Below are 15,787 nucleotides of genomic sequence, written 5' to 3'. Positions count from 1 at the left end.
GGACCAAAGTCTTTTGGACACAAGTGGTTGATAAGTTGGATGGACATGAGGGAAGTAGAGAGAGAAAAAGACATTTGCCCTGTCTAGTGTAGTATTTTTTTTTCTGGACCCAATGCTAGCACAGGACACCACTAGAGACAGACACAGAACATGCAACACGGAACATGCAACACAGACTTTGTCGCGACACTATAACCATGGTATTTTATAACTCTTCAGCTAGTACTAGCTCTCCTGATGTTCTGGTTTTAGAGCCTGAAAGATAGAAGCTTAGAAATAAATTAGCACAGTGCTTCCACATGGCAGACCCTGCTTAGTCTCTGCCACAGTGTGTTTGGTACTTGAGGCTGCACAAATGCTAATTAAATGGTGCAAAAAAAAATTTTCATTTTAAAATTCCCAGCCACTTCGCCATGGCTTGGAGGTCTGAGGCAGACGCAGGCACTGCCGTTACTGTTGCAATGGCATTCTGGCCTTGGGAGGAGAAATCTACCCAAATATCCCCCTTTCCAATCTCCAGAGGGGTCCCAAAAGTCTGCCCCTTCTGGGGTTTTAAATGTTTCTTTTTCTGATGTTACTGCTGTTGTAAGATTTGAGAGTGCTGTTTAACTCTTTGTATCCAACCTTAAGGGCACTTAACAGAGTTTGGGTACTACATACATTTTTATTTCTCTGCTTTTGCAGCAGAGACTTGTAAATCTTGGTGCAGTTTTTTATTTTTGCATTTAGCCAATTGAAGGAATACCTTATTACAGGTTTCCCATAGAAGCCAAACTGCGGCTGCTTCCTTTTTCATTGGAGTTGAGGGTTTATATATCAATAAGTACCTAGCCAATTTGTTTGTTTGTTTTTTAAGGATATCTTTAGACAGTGTTTTTTTTTAAAACATTTTTCCCAACAGTTGTGAACAACAACCAACCACAACAAAACCAAACTGATAAATATTAAGCACTATAACCCCTAATTCCTAAAAGAGCAGCTTACAACGGTTGTTCCACATATTTTCTTCCCACGTTTCCTGGGGGTCCCAAGCTTCGTTTTCCCAATGTGCCATTACTTTCCAATTTTCTACCCCTTTTTCCAATTGAGATAGTTGTTCTTTTAGAGAGATTTTCGTCTCTTTACAGGCTGCTAGGCGGAGGTAGCTGTCATTACAAGCCTCCCACAGCAGCCAGATCCCTGCAGCGTCTCTTTTTGCTGCATTTGGGGGTTTACATATGAGGATATATTGGGCCAATCTATCCTCTAGATCCGAAATAGAGCAAGCATCTGCGAGGGCTTGTTCAGTCCAAGGACTGTGCCCATATCTCTGAAGGATTTGTTTAAAGGGTGGTGGTGTTTTTTTTTTTTTTTTTTACAAAAGGTGAGGTTGGAGCTCCTTCAAACTGCATTCCTCCCTCTGAGGCCTGGTCTACACTACGTGTTTAAACCGATTTTAGCAGCGTTAAACCGATTTAACGCTGTACCCGTCCACACTACGAGGCCCTTTATATCGATATAAAGGGCTCTTTAAATCGGTTTCTGTACTCCTCCCCAACGAGAGGAGTAGCCCTAAAATCGGTATTACCATATCGGATTAGGGTTAGTGTGGCCGCATATTGACTGTATTGGCCTCCAGGCGGTATCCCACAGTGCACCACTGTGACTGCTCTGGACAGCAATCCGAACTCGGATGCAGTGGCCAGGTAAACAGGAAAAGTCCCGCGAACTTTTGAATTTCATTTCCTGTTTGCCCAGCGTGGAGCTGTGATCAGCACGGGTGGCAATGCAGTCCCATATCCAAAAAGAGCTCCAGCATGGACCGTACGGGAGATACTGGATCCTGATCGGTGTATGGGGAGACAAATCTGTTCTATCAGAGCTCCATTACAGAAGACGAAATGCCAAAGCGTTTGAAAAAAATCTCCAGGCTACACAGTGCTGCGTGAAAAGCATAACGGAAAGCCAAAGAATCAAATGGACGCTCATGGAGGGAGGGAGGGGGTACTGAGGACTCCAGCTATCCCACAGTCCACAGCAGTCTCTGAAAAATATTTACATTCTTGACTGAGCTCCCAGTGCCTGTAGGTTCAAACACATTGTCTGGCGTGGTTCAGGGTATAGCTCGTCAATTTACTCCCTCTCTCCCACATGAAAGAAAAGGGAAAGAAATCGTTTCTTGACTTCTTTCAGTGTCACCCTATGTCTACTGAATGCTGCTGGTAGACGCGATGCTGCGGCAGGGAAGAGCAATATCCTCTCCTCTCCCCTCCCTGGTGGCAGATGGTGCAGTAGGACTGCTAGCCGTCCTTGTCATCAGCCCGTGAGTGCCCCTGGCTGGCCTCAGGTGAGGCTGGCTGGGAGCGCCTGGGTAAAAATAGGAATGATTCCCGGTCATTCTCAGTAGATGGTACAGAACGGCTGGTAACCGTCCTCATCATAGCAACTGGGGGCTGAGCTCCATGAGCCCCTTCCCTTTCCTATGTAAAGAAAAGATTCTGTACTGCCTGGACTATCATAGCAGCGGTATGCTGGGCTCCTCTCCCTCACACCGCTTAATGTCTTGCCTGGACTATCATAGCACTGAGAGGCTTCCTCCCCCTCATTTTATCTCACTAACAAGTCACTGTTTCTTATTCCTGCGTTCTTTATAACTTCATGACACAAATGGGGGGGACACTGCCACGGTAGCCCAGGAAGGTTGGGGGAGGAGGGAAGCAACGGGTGGGGTTGTTGCAGGGGCACCCCCCGTGAATGGCAAGTAGCTCATCATTTCTGTGGGATCTGACGCGGAGCGGCTGTGCTCTCTGATACACTGGTTCTCTAGTACACTTGCCCCATATTCTAGGCAGGACTGACTCTATTTTTAGAAACCATAAAGGAGGGATTGACTCGGGGAGTCATTCCCAGTTTTGCCTTTGCGCCCCCGGCCAACCTCAGCCAGTGGCACCCATGATAGCAGCAGACAGTACAGAACGACAGATAACCGTCATCTTACTGCCAATTTACAATGGCAGCAGACGGTACAGAACGACTCATAACCGTGTCTATCATGCAAAAGCAAACGAATGCTGCTGTGTAGCGCTGCAGTAATGCCTCTGTTAGCGGCATCCAGTACACATACGGTGACAGTAAAAAAAAAAAAAAAAAAAAAAAAAGGCTGAACGGGCTCCATGGTTGCCGTGCTATGGCATCTGCCAGGGCAATCCAGGGAAAAAGGGCACAAAATGATTGTCTGCCGTTGTTTTCCCGGAGGAAGGAATGAGTGACGACATTTACCCAGAACCACCCGCGACAATGATTTTTGCCCCATCAGGCACTGGGATCTCAACCCAGAATTCCAAGGGGCGGGGGAGACTGCGGGAACTATGGGATAGCTACAGAATAGCTATCCACAGTGCAACGCTCCAGAAATTGATGCTAGCCTCGGACCATGGACGCACACCGCCGAATTAATGTGCGTAGTGTGGCCGCGTGCACTCGACTTTATACAATCTGTTTTACAAAACCGGTTTATGTAAAATCGGAATAATCCCGTAGTGTAGACGTACCCTGAGATTGTTCTTCCTTGTTTTTACTTAAACATTTTTAGCACATGTATAGTTTCCTTCATCACCCCTGAACCCTTGCAGCGAGTGACACAGCCTAAATTATTATATCCTGCTACCCCTGATCTCATTGAGCGAGCAGCTGTACCTTGCCCTATAGGCTTTTGTTACCTCTGATTTCTCAGTGAACACTTTGGGTATGATTAATTGTAGCTTAAAGTTTCTATGAGCTCTTTTATGAAGCCTTTACCCTCTGGAGGTCAGTAGGCTTTGGTTAACCAAAAATAGAACCTCTCTATTATAGAGCCAGCTGTGCGCACACTAATGTTTACAATACCTGAGGCCTCTCTACCAATAATCCCCTTTTTGATATTCTCCACCAAAATGTTATACCAATATAATAAAAACCAGCAGGATCTGATTGAGATAGATAAGGCAAAGATGCCACATTTATGGTATAATAATAAAGCAAAAGATAAAAGCAAACAATGTTGTTTTAACTACTTATTCCTATCACTACTTATTTTTTATACACACACACACACAATTATTCATTCAGGTTCTGTATAGGTGTTATAGTTACCATCCTAGAAGTTGCTCATGCCAAGTTACTGGCCAGGTATTTTGGTCATGAGGATGGAGCCAAGTCTGTGTCAGATGCACCTGATGCTCCTGGAGGTTGGCAGCAGAACCAGGGACTTAAAATCCTCAGTTTTTTAGAGTCCATTTTTAGAAGAATTAATTCCTATGTTAGTCTATGGGAACCGTTTCATCCTGCTGTTGTTGGCTCAGTTAGCAAATGGCACATTCCTGGTGGCTCCACACTGTCTGAAGTGGCACATTCCTTCCAGGTGTTTGGAGTGAATCTCAGTTTACCCTCCAGGGGTTGTCTGGTTGTCCACTTGACATATTTTTCGGCCGATGAATCCTTTCCAGGCTGGCACCTCCTTAACCATTCACGTACATCAAACATTCATCAACATACATTCCATATCTTAACCATATTTTAATTTACTGTCTCCACCACTTTTGGGGTGTGTGTTAATTCCTATGAGATTCCCGGCCCTGTAATCACAAAGGGTGAAAGTCTGTTTGTTTACATTGTATCAATTACAGCTTAAGGCTAGCGTAGTCTTTACTTCAAGAACAAAGTCAATTAACTTGTTTGTAAGTTTTACATAGTAATAAAGTATCTTTCACAGGACAGATACAATCAGTGTTTTCTGCAAACAAAAGCCCACAAGCCTCAACAGAAGAACTAAAAAACCTCTGCACTTGGTAAAACTGAGGGGAGGGGGATCACTGTCACTTGAGGGAATCACTGTTAGTACCTTCTTTAATATTCCTACAGTGGAGTGGGAGCCAGGTGCTCACACACGACCCCTCTCCGCCCTCCTGGCAACACGGCACCTGCAGTGCTACTGCCCCTGCACTTGCTGGTGCTCTGCCTGCTGAGTGGTCGCCCGCTGTTTGGGAAGCCTGGGCAGGGAACAGGCTACCTGGGCTCACTTCACTGATCTGCCCCACCCAAAGAACGAGCTCTTCCTCAGGGAAGGTGTCTTGGGGGCAGGCAGCAAGCTCCCCCAGGGCGTCATTTTCCCTAAGGCTGGCCCTGGTGCATGTATGTATAATTTTGGCTTTTAGGTACAAGAAATGTCATATGTGCATTTCTTCTGGGGAGCCTGGTTTGGAAATCCCTGAATTATTTATTTTGTCTCTGCTTTCTGTGGGAAGGTATCACCAAAAGTAAAGTACGTTCTTCATTTTTTAGCAAATATGTGGTCTCAGAGGCTGATGTTAGTGGGCTACCACTCCAGATCTTTCTTTATCTTTTCTGAGAAAAGACGTTAAGACTGACACCAAAAACCTTTATTTTCATTGATTGTTGTCTATAATTATCATCTTCTCTTTGAATGGTTTATTGTACTGTATAATGGAAATGTATGGTAGATGTGCAGCTCATATAACATACTATGTGATTATCTACTTGTCATTTTTTGAGACTGGCAGGAATAATGGCATTCCCACAAACTAATTTATTTTTAAATTGAGAATTTTGCTCTCCCTGGAGAGCTTACGTTTTAGAAGCTTGTCCCTCTCTTTTGGTTCTTAATACTGCTCGTTCTTGCTGCTCCAAGAGTGAAGAAATTGCAAATATATAAATCTAAAACTCAAAAATAGAAAGCTGCTGTTATGACTTTTAGGGTATGGCTACATCTGGAATTTCAAAGCGCTGCCCCGGCAGCGTTGCGGGAGCGCTGCCGCGGCAGCGCTTTGAAGTGTGAGTGTAGTCAGAGCAGCAGCGCTGGGAGAGAGCTCTCCCAGCGCTGCATGTAAACCACATCCCTTACGGGTGTAGCGTGCAGCGCTCGGAGCCGCGCTCCCAGCGCTGCTGCCCTGATTACACTGACGCTTTACAGCGCTGTATCTTGCAGCGCCCAGGGGGGTGTTTTTTCACACCCCAGTTGCAGCGCTGTAAAGTGTGAGTGTAGCCAAGGCCTTAGATGCTCTGTCAAAAACCACAAACGCACACAACCCTCACCAGTAACACCACTTCTGAAGCAAGTAGCATTCCTTTGGGATAGCTATTTCTGCCAGAGCAGATTTTCTGTTCATCCTACTTATTCCTATGCCGAAAAGAGTTTCTCTCTGAGAGCAAATTGTTGTTTCATCTGCATCTAACAAGTACTTCAAACTCGTTAGAGAAGTGCTCCTTCATCCCTCTCAGAACCCAACATTCCTACCAACTGAAACAAATATATGAATACCCATTAGCCATCCTCTTGGAAAAGAGGATTTTATTACAAACCTGCACTGATAAGAAGTCGATGGTTTAGAGACAGTCAAAGACATCTCTGGTTTGTATGTTGTCTGTTCAGATTACAGCGTCTTCAGAGCAGATATCTCTGTGGGTATGTCTACATCTACAATTTTGCAGCGCTGGTTGTTACAGCTGTATTAGTACAGCTGTATAGGGCCAGCGCTGCAGAGTGGCCACACTTACAGCAACCAGCGCTGCAAGTGGTGTTAGATGTGGCCACACTGCAGCGCTGTTGGGCGGCTTCAAGGGGGGTTCGGGGAACGCGAGAGCAAACCGGGGAAGGAGACCAGCTTCGCCACGGTTTGCTCTCGCGTTCCCCGAACCCCCCTGCAAACCGCAGGGAAGGAGACCTGCTTGCACGGGGGTTCGGGGAACGCGAGAGCAAACCGGGGAAAGAGACCAGCTTCGCCGCGGTTTGCTCTCGCGTTCCCCGAACCCCCCTGCAAACCACAGGGAAGGAGACCTGCTTGCACGGGGGTTCGGGGAACGCGAGAGCAAACCGGGGAAGGAGACCTGCTTGATTACCAGAGGCTTTCTCAGGTATGCTGGGATACCTGCTTATTCCACGGAGGTCAAGAAAAGCGCTGGTAAGTGTCTACACTTGATTACCAGCGCTGGATCACCAGCGCTGGATCCTCTACACCCGAGACAAAACGGGAGTACGGCCAGCGCTGCAAACAGGGAGTTGCAGCGCTGGTGATGCCCTGCAGATGTGTACACCTCCTAAGTTGCAGCGCTGTAACCCCCTCACCAGCGCTGCAACTTTGTGATGTAGACAAGCCCTGTGTCTTACCTTGTTGCTCTGCAAATAAACAACAGTAATAAGATAATTCACTGAAAGGGTTAGGATCTGATGATGGATTAACAGAAATCAAGATGTAAGACATTGAAGTGTAGCGAAAGGCTACAGAGGAGAGAGGAATGACATCTAGCTGCAGCTGAAAGGAATGATTGACATTAGAACCTCCAAGGCTTCTGAAATGTCTGTGAATGCCAATAGTGGAGGAAAAAACAGAAGAAATACCACATGTGGGAAAAGCTAGAGGGTGAAGGAACTAGATACCAGCCAAGGTCACTGCAGTGTCAAGAATTGTCAACGTAACTTCAGCATTGGCAAAGAATATTGAATTTGGGCATTGTCAGGCTTCATAAACACCAAAGTAGTTTTCTTCACACTTACCCGTACCATAACTTCAGTGCTGTTTGAACTCTCTGTGATAAGTGCAAGTTTAGGATGAATAGGATGTCATCTCAGTTCTGCCACACCACTTATTCTGGAGATTTTGGAAACCATCATTTTGTATTGTGGTATAAGTCAGGATGATCCAGTTATTTTTCAGTTGAAGCTATCATTTTTAGTTCTATAGTCTCTTCCATTTCTGTTTGAAAGAAGAAGTGGCAAACATTTAATACTGGAAATCAGACTAAGAGTTCACATCTGGGTCTGAACTTTCCCAAAATTCAAGGGTATTTAGATGCAGTGTGTGGTGGTTTTGGCTTATCATTGCCTTGCTAATATCTTTTACTCCTCCGCACGTTCTATGGTTGATACATTTTGATAGCCCTGATAATGAATTTAGCCCAGTCTTGAAACTTTTTATCTTATAACCAGTTTAATTTTTTTTTACATCTTCAGCTACAGTGATGACTCACAAAACCTCCAGGTTGTTATGATACACTTGTAAATTCTCAGAAAATTTGTTCTGTACTCAGGAGTAAGTGCTGTACTTCTGAAGACAATATGCTGTATTTTTCATACAAAGAGATAGTTCAGGGATTCAAAGTGCAAGATAGAACTCAATGTTAATTATGAAGGTGCAACCAGCACTTCCATTGTTCATTTGTATGTCTTCCTTTAAACTTTGAAAAGTGCTTGAATGCTAGCGGTTTTCTACTTGTGGGCTCTGATTTACAGTATCAGGGCATATATTTAAAAGATTGAGAACATTGTTTTACTGTTTCATTAGGTCAGGGGTGGGCAAACTTTTTGGCCCGAGGACCACATCTGGGTGGGGAAATGGGGTCAAGGTAGAGGGTTGGGATGCGGGAGGGGGCTCAGGGCAGGGGGTTGGGGTGCTGGAGGAGGTGCGGCATGGGGCTCAAGGCAGAGGATCAGGGGGTTCAGGGCAGGAGGTTGGGATGAAGGGTGCAGGAGGGGTTCAGGCTGTGGGCTCCGGCCCGGCGCCACTTACCACATGCATCTCCAGGGTGGCAGCAGCGCACAGTAGGGCTAAGGCAGATTCCTTGCCTGCCCTGGCCCTGTGCCACTCCCAGAAGAATGTCTGGCAGTGGCTCCGTGAGGTGGGGTGGGGTGGGGCAGTCAGCTCCGCTGCATGCTGCCCTCACCTGTGGGTACCACCCCCGAAGCTCCCATGGGCCACTGTTCCCGGCCAATGGGAGCTGCGGGTTGCGGTGCCTGCAAGCAAGGGCAGTGCACGGAGCCCTGTGCCCGTCGTCCTCTCCCAGAGGCTGCAGGGATGTGTGTTGGCCGCTTCCAGGAGCGGCGTGGGGCCAGGGCAGGCATGGAGCCTGCTTTAGCCCCACTGCACCATAGGGCTGGCAATCCCGTGGGCCAGACTGAAAGCTCTGATGGGCTGGATCCAGCCTGCAGGCCATAGTTTGCCCTCCACTGGATTAGGTAGTAACTGCTGTCAGCAATTCTTTTATCTTTTTTTTCAAGTGAGTTTTTTGCTTGTAAAGACGAGGAAGGCAATACTGCTAGAGAGTGGTGTTTTATCTATCCACCAAACAGGCACAGAACATACAGTGTTAGGCAGTTTGGCAATACATGAACTACCCCTGCCTAGGAGTAATAAAAATCAAGTTAGATCAACAACTGAATGGGTATGAGGACTCTTTTTTGCTTAGAATGGTTAAAAAAATGTATATAGCAATGTTGTAATGGTGCCTTTGTGAAGTTAGAGTTAGATGGAGACGTCCAGTGCAGACCACTGAACAAAGAGATCGTAACTGATCACAATCACAATCACTGTTGGCTGGGGGTTCAACTGACACAGGTGATCGAGAGCTGAAAAGCTCATCCCATTACCCTGTGTCATCCGCTTCCCCATTGTGAACAGTTCTAATTTTGATGCGTCATGGTAGATTAATGATGTTTTCACTCTCAAATAACAAAGTATGTTACTTCAAAAACAATTTTTAGCACAGGTTGAACCAGATTTAGGATTTCTCCCTCCTTCCATACACACATACACATACTTACATGCCTCTTTTACCCTATGAACACCTCTTAAACACAGACAGTAACAGATCCCACAGTCCCATTTGAGTTCTCAATCTGGTGTGGCCCTGCAGATATGGGTGGAGGGGTGTGGGTGCCAAAAGCCAGCTCAGATAATAAGCAGCAATAAAATAATCTTCAGCTGAACTCTTCAAGAAGCTGAAATGCATCTGCTCTCAGGGTCACTGAGGCTCTCTTCAAGCTATCACCTCTGCAAGCCTGTACATTTCAGTCTCCACAGGATACCAAGAGGAGATATTACATGACCTTAAAGGTGTACTTGCTGTGTTACGGAAATCTTTTAAAATAGTGCAGATCAATCTTGGCTGTTATGAGAACAGAATGCCAGAAGGTCCTTGAGAAAGGTACAACATAAGTTGATCATTTGAAAGTAATGCTGTCTGTCTCAAGTCATTATTTTCATTAAGACTGAGCCAGTTTTATCTGAGTAGTTGTCTTGATACCAGATGTGGATCTTGCTGATATAATTAGAATGAAGCAATAGTTCCTCACAGAAAAAATTTCTTTCACAACCCACAGATTGCTCATTTTGTCAGCATCCAGGAATTGACTTTGCTGAGGTATGGCTGCTCAAGCTATACTAGACTTAAAGAGAACTGACAGTGGTAAAACTCAGAAAATTCATCAGAGAGGTCAGCTGATTAATTTAGACTTGCAGCACTCTAGATCTTCTTTGAAATTTATAAAAGTAAACTGATAATTTGACATAAAATGACAGGAGTATATTACCAGAGTGTACGCTTACTGCTATATCTGTAAAATACTTACAACTAGTAATCAAAGGGCAATGATCTGTCCGTTTTATGTTCATTCAGAGCAGTTTCTGTCTACATTCATTTAATAGGAAGTCTCATAGTTCAGCTAACACATAGTATCACTGAAGGAAATTAAATAGATTCCTTTTGATAATATTTACAGGCTGAGAGAGAAATCATGTGGATTTTGTATGATACAGTTGTGTCCAGCTGGTATCATTTCTTGATTTTGCTGTGTGTAGCCCCAGGGAAAGGAGTGGGTGCTAAGTGAGCATGAGGTCTCTTTGGGTACAGGGGCTGAACTTGGTAATATGAATAGCTACTTCTGGCTGTGGGTATAGCCTCCTAAGGGCAGGAATCAGTGTGTGCGTCAGATTCTCTGTAAGTACTGTGCATTGATAAGCATGTCAGAGAAATATCATGCCCTCAATGACCTTCTTTAATTATTTTCCGCAATAGGGCTGATTCTGGAAGCCAATAGGATGGGTGGGAGATGGGAATTTCTCTTTGGTTTGCCCTTACGAGTTGGGGTGAAAAATGCCATAGCAGAAGTACGTGGCAGAATGACACTTTCACAAAGAAAATTCATGCATCCCTGGTTGGTTTAGTCTGGAGATCGCCGCCAAATCCTGAGTAAATGGGGATATACAGTCACATTACTATAGAGACCTCTGAATCACTGGGAGAGTGAAATGGGAACTAAGAATTTCTCCATAACTGGTGGATATACTTGCAAATTTTCATCCTTCCAATAAAACAGAGACTGTAGAAATAAAGAGCTGCAGCTACGAGGCTTGCTGAGCCTGGGTTTCCTATTTGTGGTGGCTTGAATTCTCAAAAATGAGTCAGTGAGCTGGTTCCCTGCAGCGTGTACAAAGGAATGGGTATGGAAGGTTCCCTATGGTTTCCGTGAACTCCCAAGTGAGTAACCACTATTTGGGCTTTCACCTGAATAATAAAGAGCTAGATTGTGCTTTTAGGCATAGCCCTAAGCAAGACAAGCTCTATGAATTGCACTACCCCAGGAGGCATGGTTCTCCAGAGAGATTTCTTTGAGGCATAGTTCCCTCCCTGCCTTCCCCTTATTGCAGCAGCCAATTATGACAGCCCCAGACCAGCTCAGCTGTGTTAATTGGCTAAGGCTCCACCCCTTCCCCACCCTTCTGCTCCAGGAGAAGGGAAGCAGTAAGTAGAAATACACTGGGCATGGGGTCTGTGTAGCCCACACAAGGATGTAAAGTTCTTATTCCCTCTTACTCCTCCGCATGATCCAAGATGTGCTCTAGCACAAAGTGTTTGGGATCAGGTATAATCTGCCATAGGAAAGGACTCCAGTTTTAGAAGTCTCAGTACAGTGTGTGTTTCATGCATGCAGGGTGCTTATGCCTGTGATGCTTCAGGTGTCTTATTTTCTTGTCCTTATCTGAATTCTGAATAAGACGTATTGGTTCTTGAAAGCTAATGTTTGTCTGTCTATTGTTAAATGCAGGGCAACGTCCACAAAATTATGGAAAAATGTAATTTGCCACTTACTGGGAAACAATGTGTAAATCGTATCATTACGGAGAAGGTAAAGTACATTTCTTTAGTCCTTTTCCAGTCTTTTTTTCCCCCGTAGAAAGTGCCACCAAATCATATTTAAATTTACTGTAGTGCAAGCATGAATGATATGCAGCATCACTTAACGATGAAAAGGATAGATCCCATTGGAGGTGGATTCAAGAGTTTGGGTGGGTCTCAGTTTACCTTTGAAAAGTGTGGTTCTTTAGCACCCAAACATACTGGGCCACGTTTTCAAACACATTCTGGTTTCAAATGCCTGTGATAGAATTATGAATAGTGTCCGCTATCAGTCTCTCATGGGACTACTTGTAAAGTAAATGACTGCTCAGTGTGAGTAAGGGAGACAGAACTGAGCCCCAAACAGTCAGTTTGCTGCACAAAGTAGTTCAGTGGACCTTTCCAATAGAGGTTGAGGAAATTAAGTTATTGCTGCAACCACCTTTATTTTATTATAAGTGCTTACATTTTGAGGGCTAAAAGTATGATAAGAGGGCTCCCAAAGAGATTACCAAGTAGTGTGCTTCAAAAGCAGTCATGTTAGATGCCATTTTCCCGCAGTAGCATATTACTGTTATCTTAAATAAATCTTTTTCCGCAAGGTAGAGCAAAACAAATGAAAGGTGAAACTTATTTATAGTCTGGCTCTGGTAACAGGCTACATACAAATGTATAGTTGAAAAGGAAAGTTGAACAAAGATTGGGAAAAAGCAAGTAACCTATAGAAATTTTTATAAGACCCAGCCCTGGTCAGATCCTCCTATGTACATATATGCACCTAGCATATATTCCTATAAGAAATGGCTCTTATGTATATACCAGACTATCACTTAAAATCAATTGGAAACTCTAACCATCTCCAAACCAACATCCTAAAGTACAGGCGAGTCTCATCTTACGTGCGTTTAACATGCGCAAATTCAGCTTTGCGCAGTTGGCAGAAACAGAAAAAAAAACAATTTAAATACTGTTCCTGTAGTGCGGGCGATTCCGCCAGCCATTACACTCAATGTAATTTTGACTATGCGCATTTTTCACTTTACGCGCTGACAGCGGAACATAACCCCAGCATAAGATGAGACGCGCCTGCAGGTTTTTCTTACCCCAGTTTCTGTTTTCAGATTTAGGGATGTAAATCTCGTAAATCAAATGTATAGCCTGATATGTCCCAGGGAAGGATAATTAAGTGTTCAGTCTGAGCTTCAGTCCACTCCTGTGTCAGATCTGTGACTTCTCTTTGATTCCAGGTTAAACCATCACCTTTTTCAACTGACTTTCTCTGGGAAAAGGTCTAGATATATTATGAGTTTTACTGGCTACTAGCATGCAACCTGCAGTGTGCGGCACGGGTTGCTTGCTGGTGGTTTCTCTGCAGCTTGAGGTCTTCAAACCATTTTTGAGGATTTCAATAACTCGGTCCTGGGATAGGAGTTGTTATAAAATTGGATGGGTGGGGTTCTGTGGCCTGCCTTGTGCAGGAGGTCAGACTAGATGATCAGATTGGTCCCTTCTGACCTATGAGTCTATGAGTCTATAACCTGTATAACTCTATCTGACAGGCACCCATTAAATCCCACATTACCTGTATTTTGCATTTGTGGAAATACAGAAACAGCCTTTATTATTTATTTATTAATTTATTATTAAATGTGCTGTGAGCTGTTGAAGTGCAAAGCAGTAGCCAGTGTGCCAGAAAAAGCTTCAAAAGGTGCTGGCCTTGCTCATTTACACAGGCTTTGCCACTTTATCCCCGGATGTTCTGTGTAAAACAAACAAACAAAAAAACCGTCTGCTTTATTGGCAGCCCTGGTCTGAAAATAATCAAATTGGACAAAACTGGATGGTGCAATTGACAGAGGAGAAAATCGCCCATGGACCCATCAAACAATCAAACGTATTTCACTTCTGACCCTAACCTAAAAAACAAAGAAAGCAAGCAATCCCCTCTTCCACCACCAATTGTCACCTCCCAGGCAAGCATAAAATCCAGCCGGAATTGCCCGGTAAGATGTAGGTCCCATCTCTACCAATTTGTCTAAGAGGGCTGAATTCATCCAAAGAATAACAGATACCTACTTTCACAATATTAACTGCCCTGTTACACTGATATTGAATATTACACTGATATTTACTGGACAGTTATACATGAGAAAATTGACACATGTAGATAACAGCATAATTTGTTACCATTTCAATGGAAATGTACATATTTCAGCTCACCATTTTTTATTGTATGAATAGTCATTTCCTTATTATCCCTTCTTACACTAAAAATGACTCATATTTTATTTGAATCTGACAGGCTGTGTTTGATGTGGACAAAGAAAAGGGACTGACCCTGATTGAAATCTGGGAAGGACTGTCATTGGATGAAATCAAGAAAAGCACTGGCTGTGACTTTACAGTAAGTCATTATATGAACAAATGTAGTCACCATCTTAACAGATAAGCAAAGCACATAAAACCTTTTTCTTTGTAATCCAATAGCTTTCACCTTTCAACGTGTGTGTGTGTGTGACTGTCGGGGCAAAGGGTGGTACTGAAGTTTAGATCATGGATGCTTGCCATGAGAGCAGGGAGGGAAGTTGTAGGTTGACTAAAGTGAGAGCAAATGAAGGTGTTAGGCCTGGGATTGGGGACTGGATGAGACAGGTAGAAGAACTGGAGAGGGGAACTGGATTGGCAAGGACAATTGGGGAGTGAAACTGAGCTAATGCATTGAAGGGGATAGGTCAGCTTCACTAGGATGGTGGGTGAATATTTGAGCCTGTTCAATGGTGTAAAAATAAGCTCACCCAGCCCCCTTTTGTGTACTGATTTTTCTTACTATATTTTCCAACACACAGTTTAAAATTGCCCTGTGTGTGAAACGTTCTCTCTGTACTAATTCATAAGGCTGCTACCCTCTCATCCTTCAAATCGCTTCTCAAGAATCTCACTTCTTCAGTGGTGCATACGTGAAATTGGCCAATTAAAGATGGAAAGACTTGAGGGGCAGTGGGGTATAACTAATGATGAATATTTAATAAAACAGATGCTGTATATGGTGCATATAACAATTGTACATGTTTTGAATATATTCTTGTGACAAAAGTAATCTGTCCGCTTATTAGTAGTAGAGCCTACAGGTCCTTCCACCCCTGTGCTATGCTGTGGCCCCTTTATGGGCTGGTACTCAAGGATCTAGAAGAATGATAAAGACAGTTATGGGAAGAGAGAAGCGGTCCAGGGAACAGTCTGTGTTTGGGGACAACCTGTGCTGCTCTTCCTTAAGGGACAAGAACAAGAGCTTTTGTAGAAAGGGTGGGGCAGGGCTCCCTTCTCTCCCAACCAACCCTCACCAGCTCTGGGAAAGGGGGCTGTGTATGTGCTGCCTCTTCTCTCAGAGCCTGGAGACACCAGCAGTGGAAGGTTGATACTTGCTGACCTCTCACAGTCCAGGTAGAAAAGGGACAAAGGGGTCTACTGGCGGAGAAGCTGATTGAAAGCCACAGTTGGCCTGAGGTAAAGATCACAGTGCAACAAGGGTCTTCTGTGCCAAGGAGGGAGAAGTTTGACAGAAAGTCCCCCTCCCCAACTCCAAAGAGGAAGGCTAGGAAGACCCCTGAACATAAGGGAAGAATCTATAGACCAAAAAGGCCAGGACTAAAAATATCAAGTCCTGAACGTAAAAGGGAGCTCTTTGAGGGAAGTTGTATAAGTTAAATAAATTAGATCAGTGGTTCTCAAACTTTTGTACTGGTGAGCCCTTTCACTTAGCAAGCCTCTGAGTGCAACCACCCCCCCTTTACAAATTAAAAACACTTTTTTATATATGTAGCACCATTATAAATGCTAGAGGCAAAGTGGGACATGGGGTGGA

The 15,787-nt window shown here is 44.3% G+C and overlaps 1 protein-coding gene across 1 annotated transcript in view; it reads left to right on the top strand.

Annotated features, from left to right (window-relative positions):
• OXCT1 (3-oxoacid CoA-transferase 1) overlaps positions 1-15,787 on the top strand; it is a 154,901-nt gene that overhangs the window by 129,572 nt on the left and 9,542 nt on the right. Inside the window, exons 15-16 of the mRNA XM_050947017.1 lie at positions 11,855-11,935; positions 14,228-14,329. Of these exons, the coding sequence (XP_050802974.1) occupies positions 11,855-11,935; positions 14,228-14,329 (183 nt within the window). The remainder of the gene's footprint in view (positions 1-11,854; positions 11,936-14,227; positions 14,330-15,787) is intronic.

The sequence above is a fragment of the Gopherus flavomarginatus genome, chromosome 3 (assembly GCF_025201925.1).
Source record: "Gopherus flavomarginatus isolate rGopFla2 chromosome 3, rGopFla2.mat.asm, whole genome shotgun sequence".
Classification (NCBI taxonomy): domain Eukaryota; kingdom Metazoa; phylum Chordata; order Testudines; family Testudinidae; genus Gopherus; species Gopherus flavomarginatus.
The sequence above is the reverse complement of the archived record's forward strand: the minus strand, read 5'-3'. Positions and strand labels throughout refer to the sequence as shown.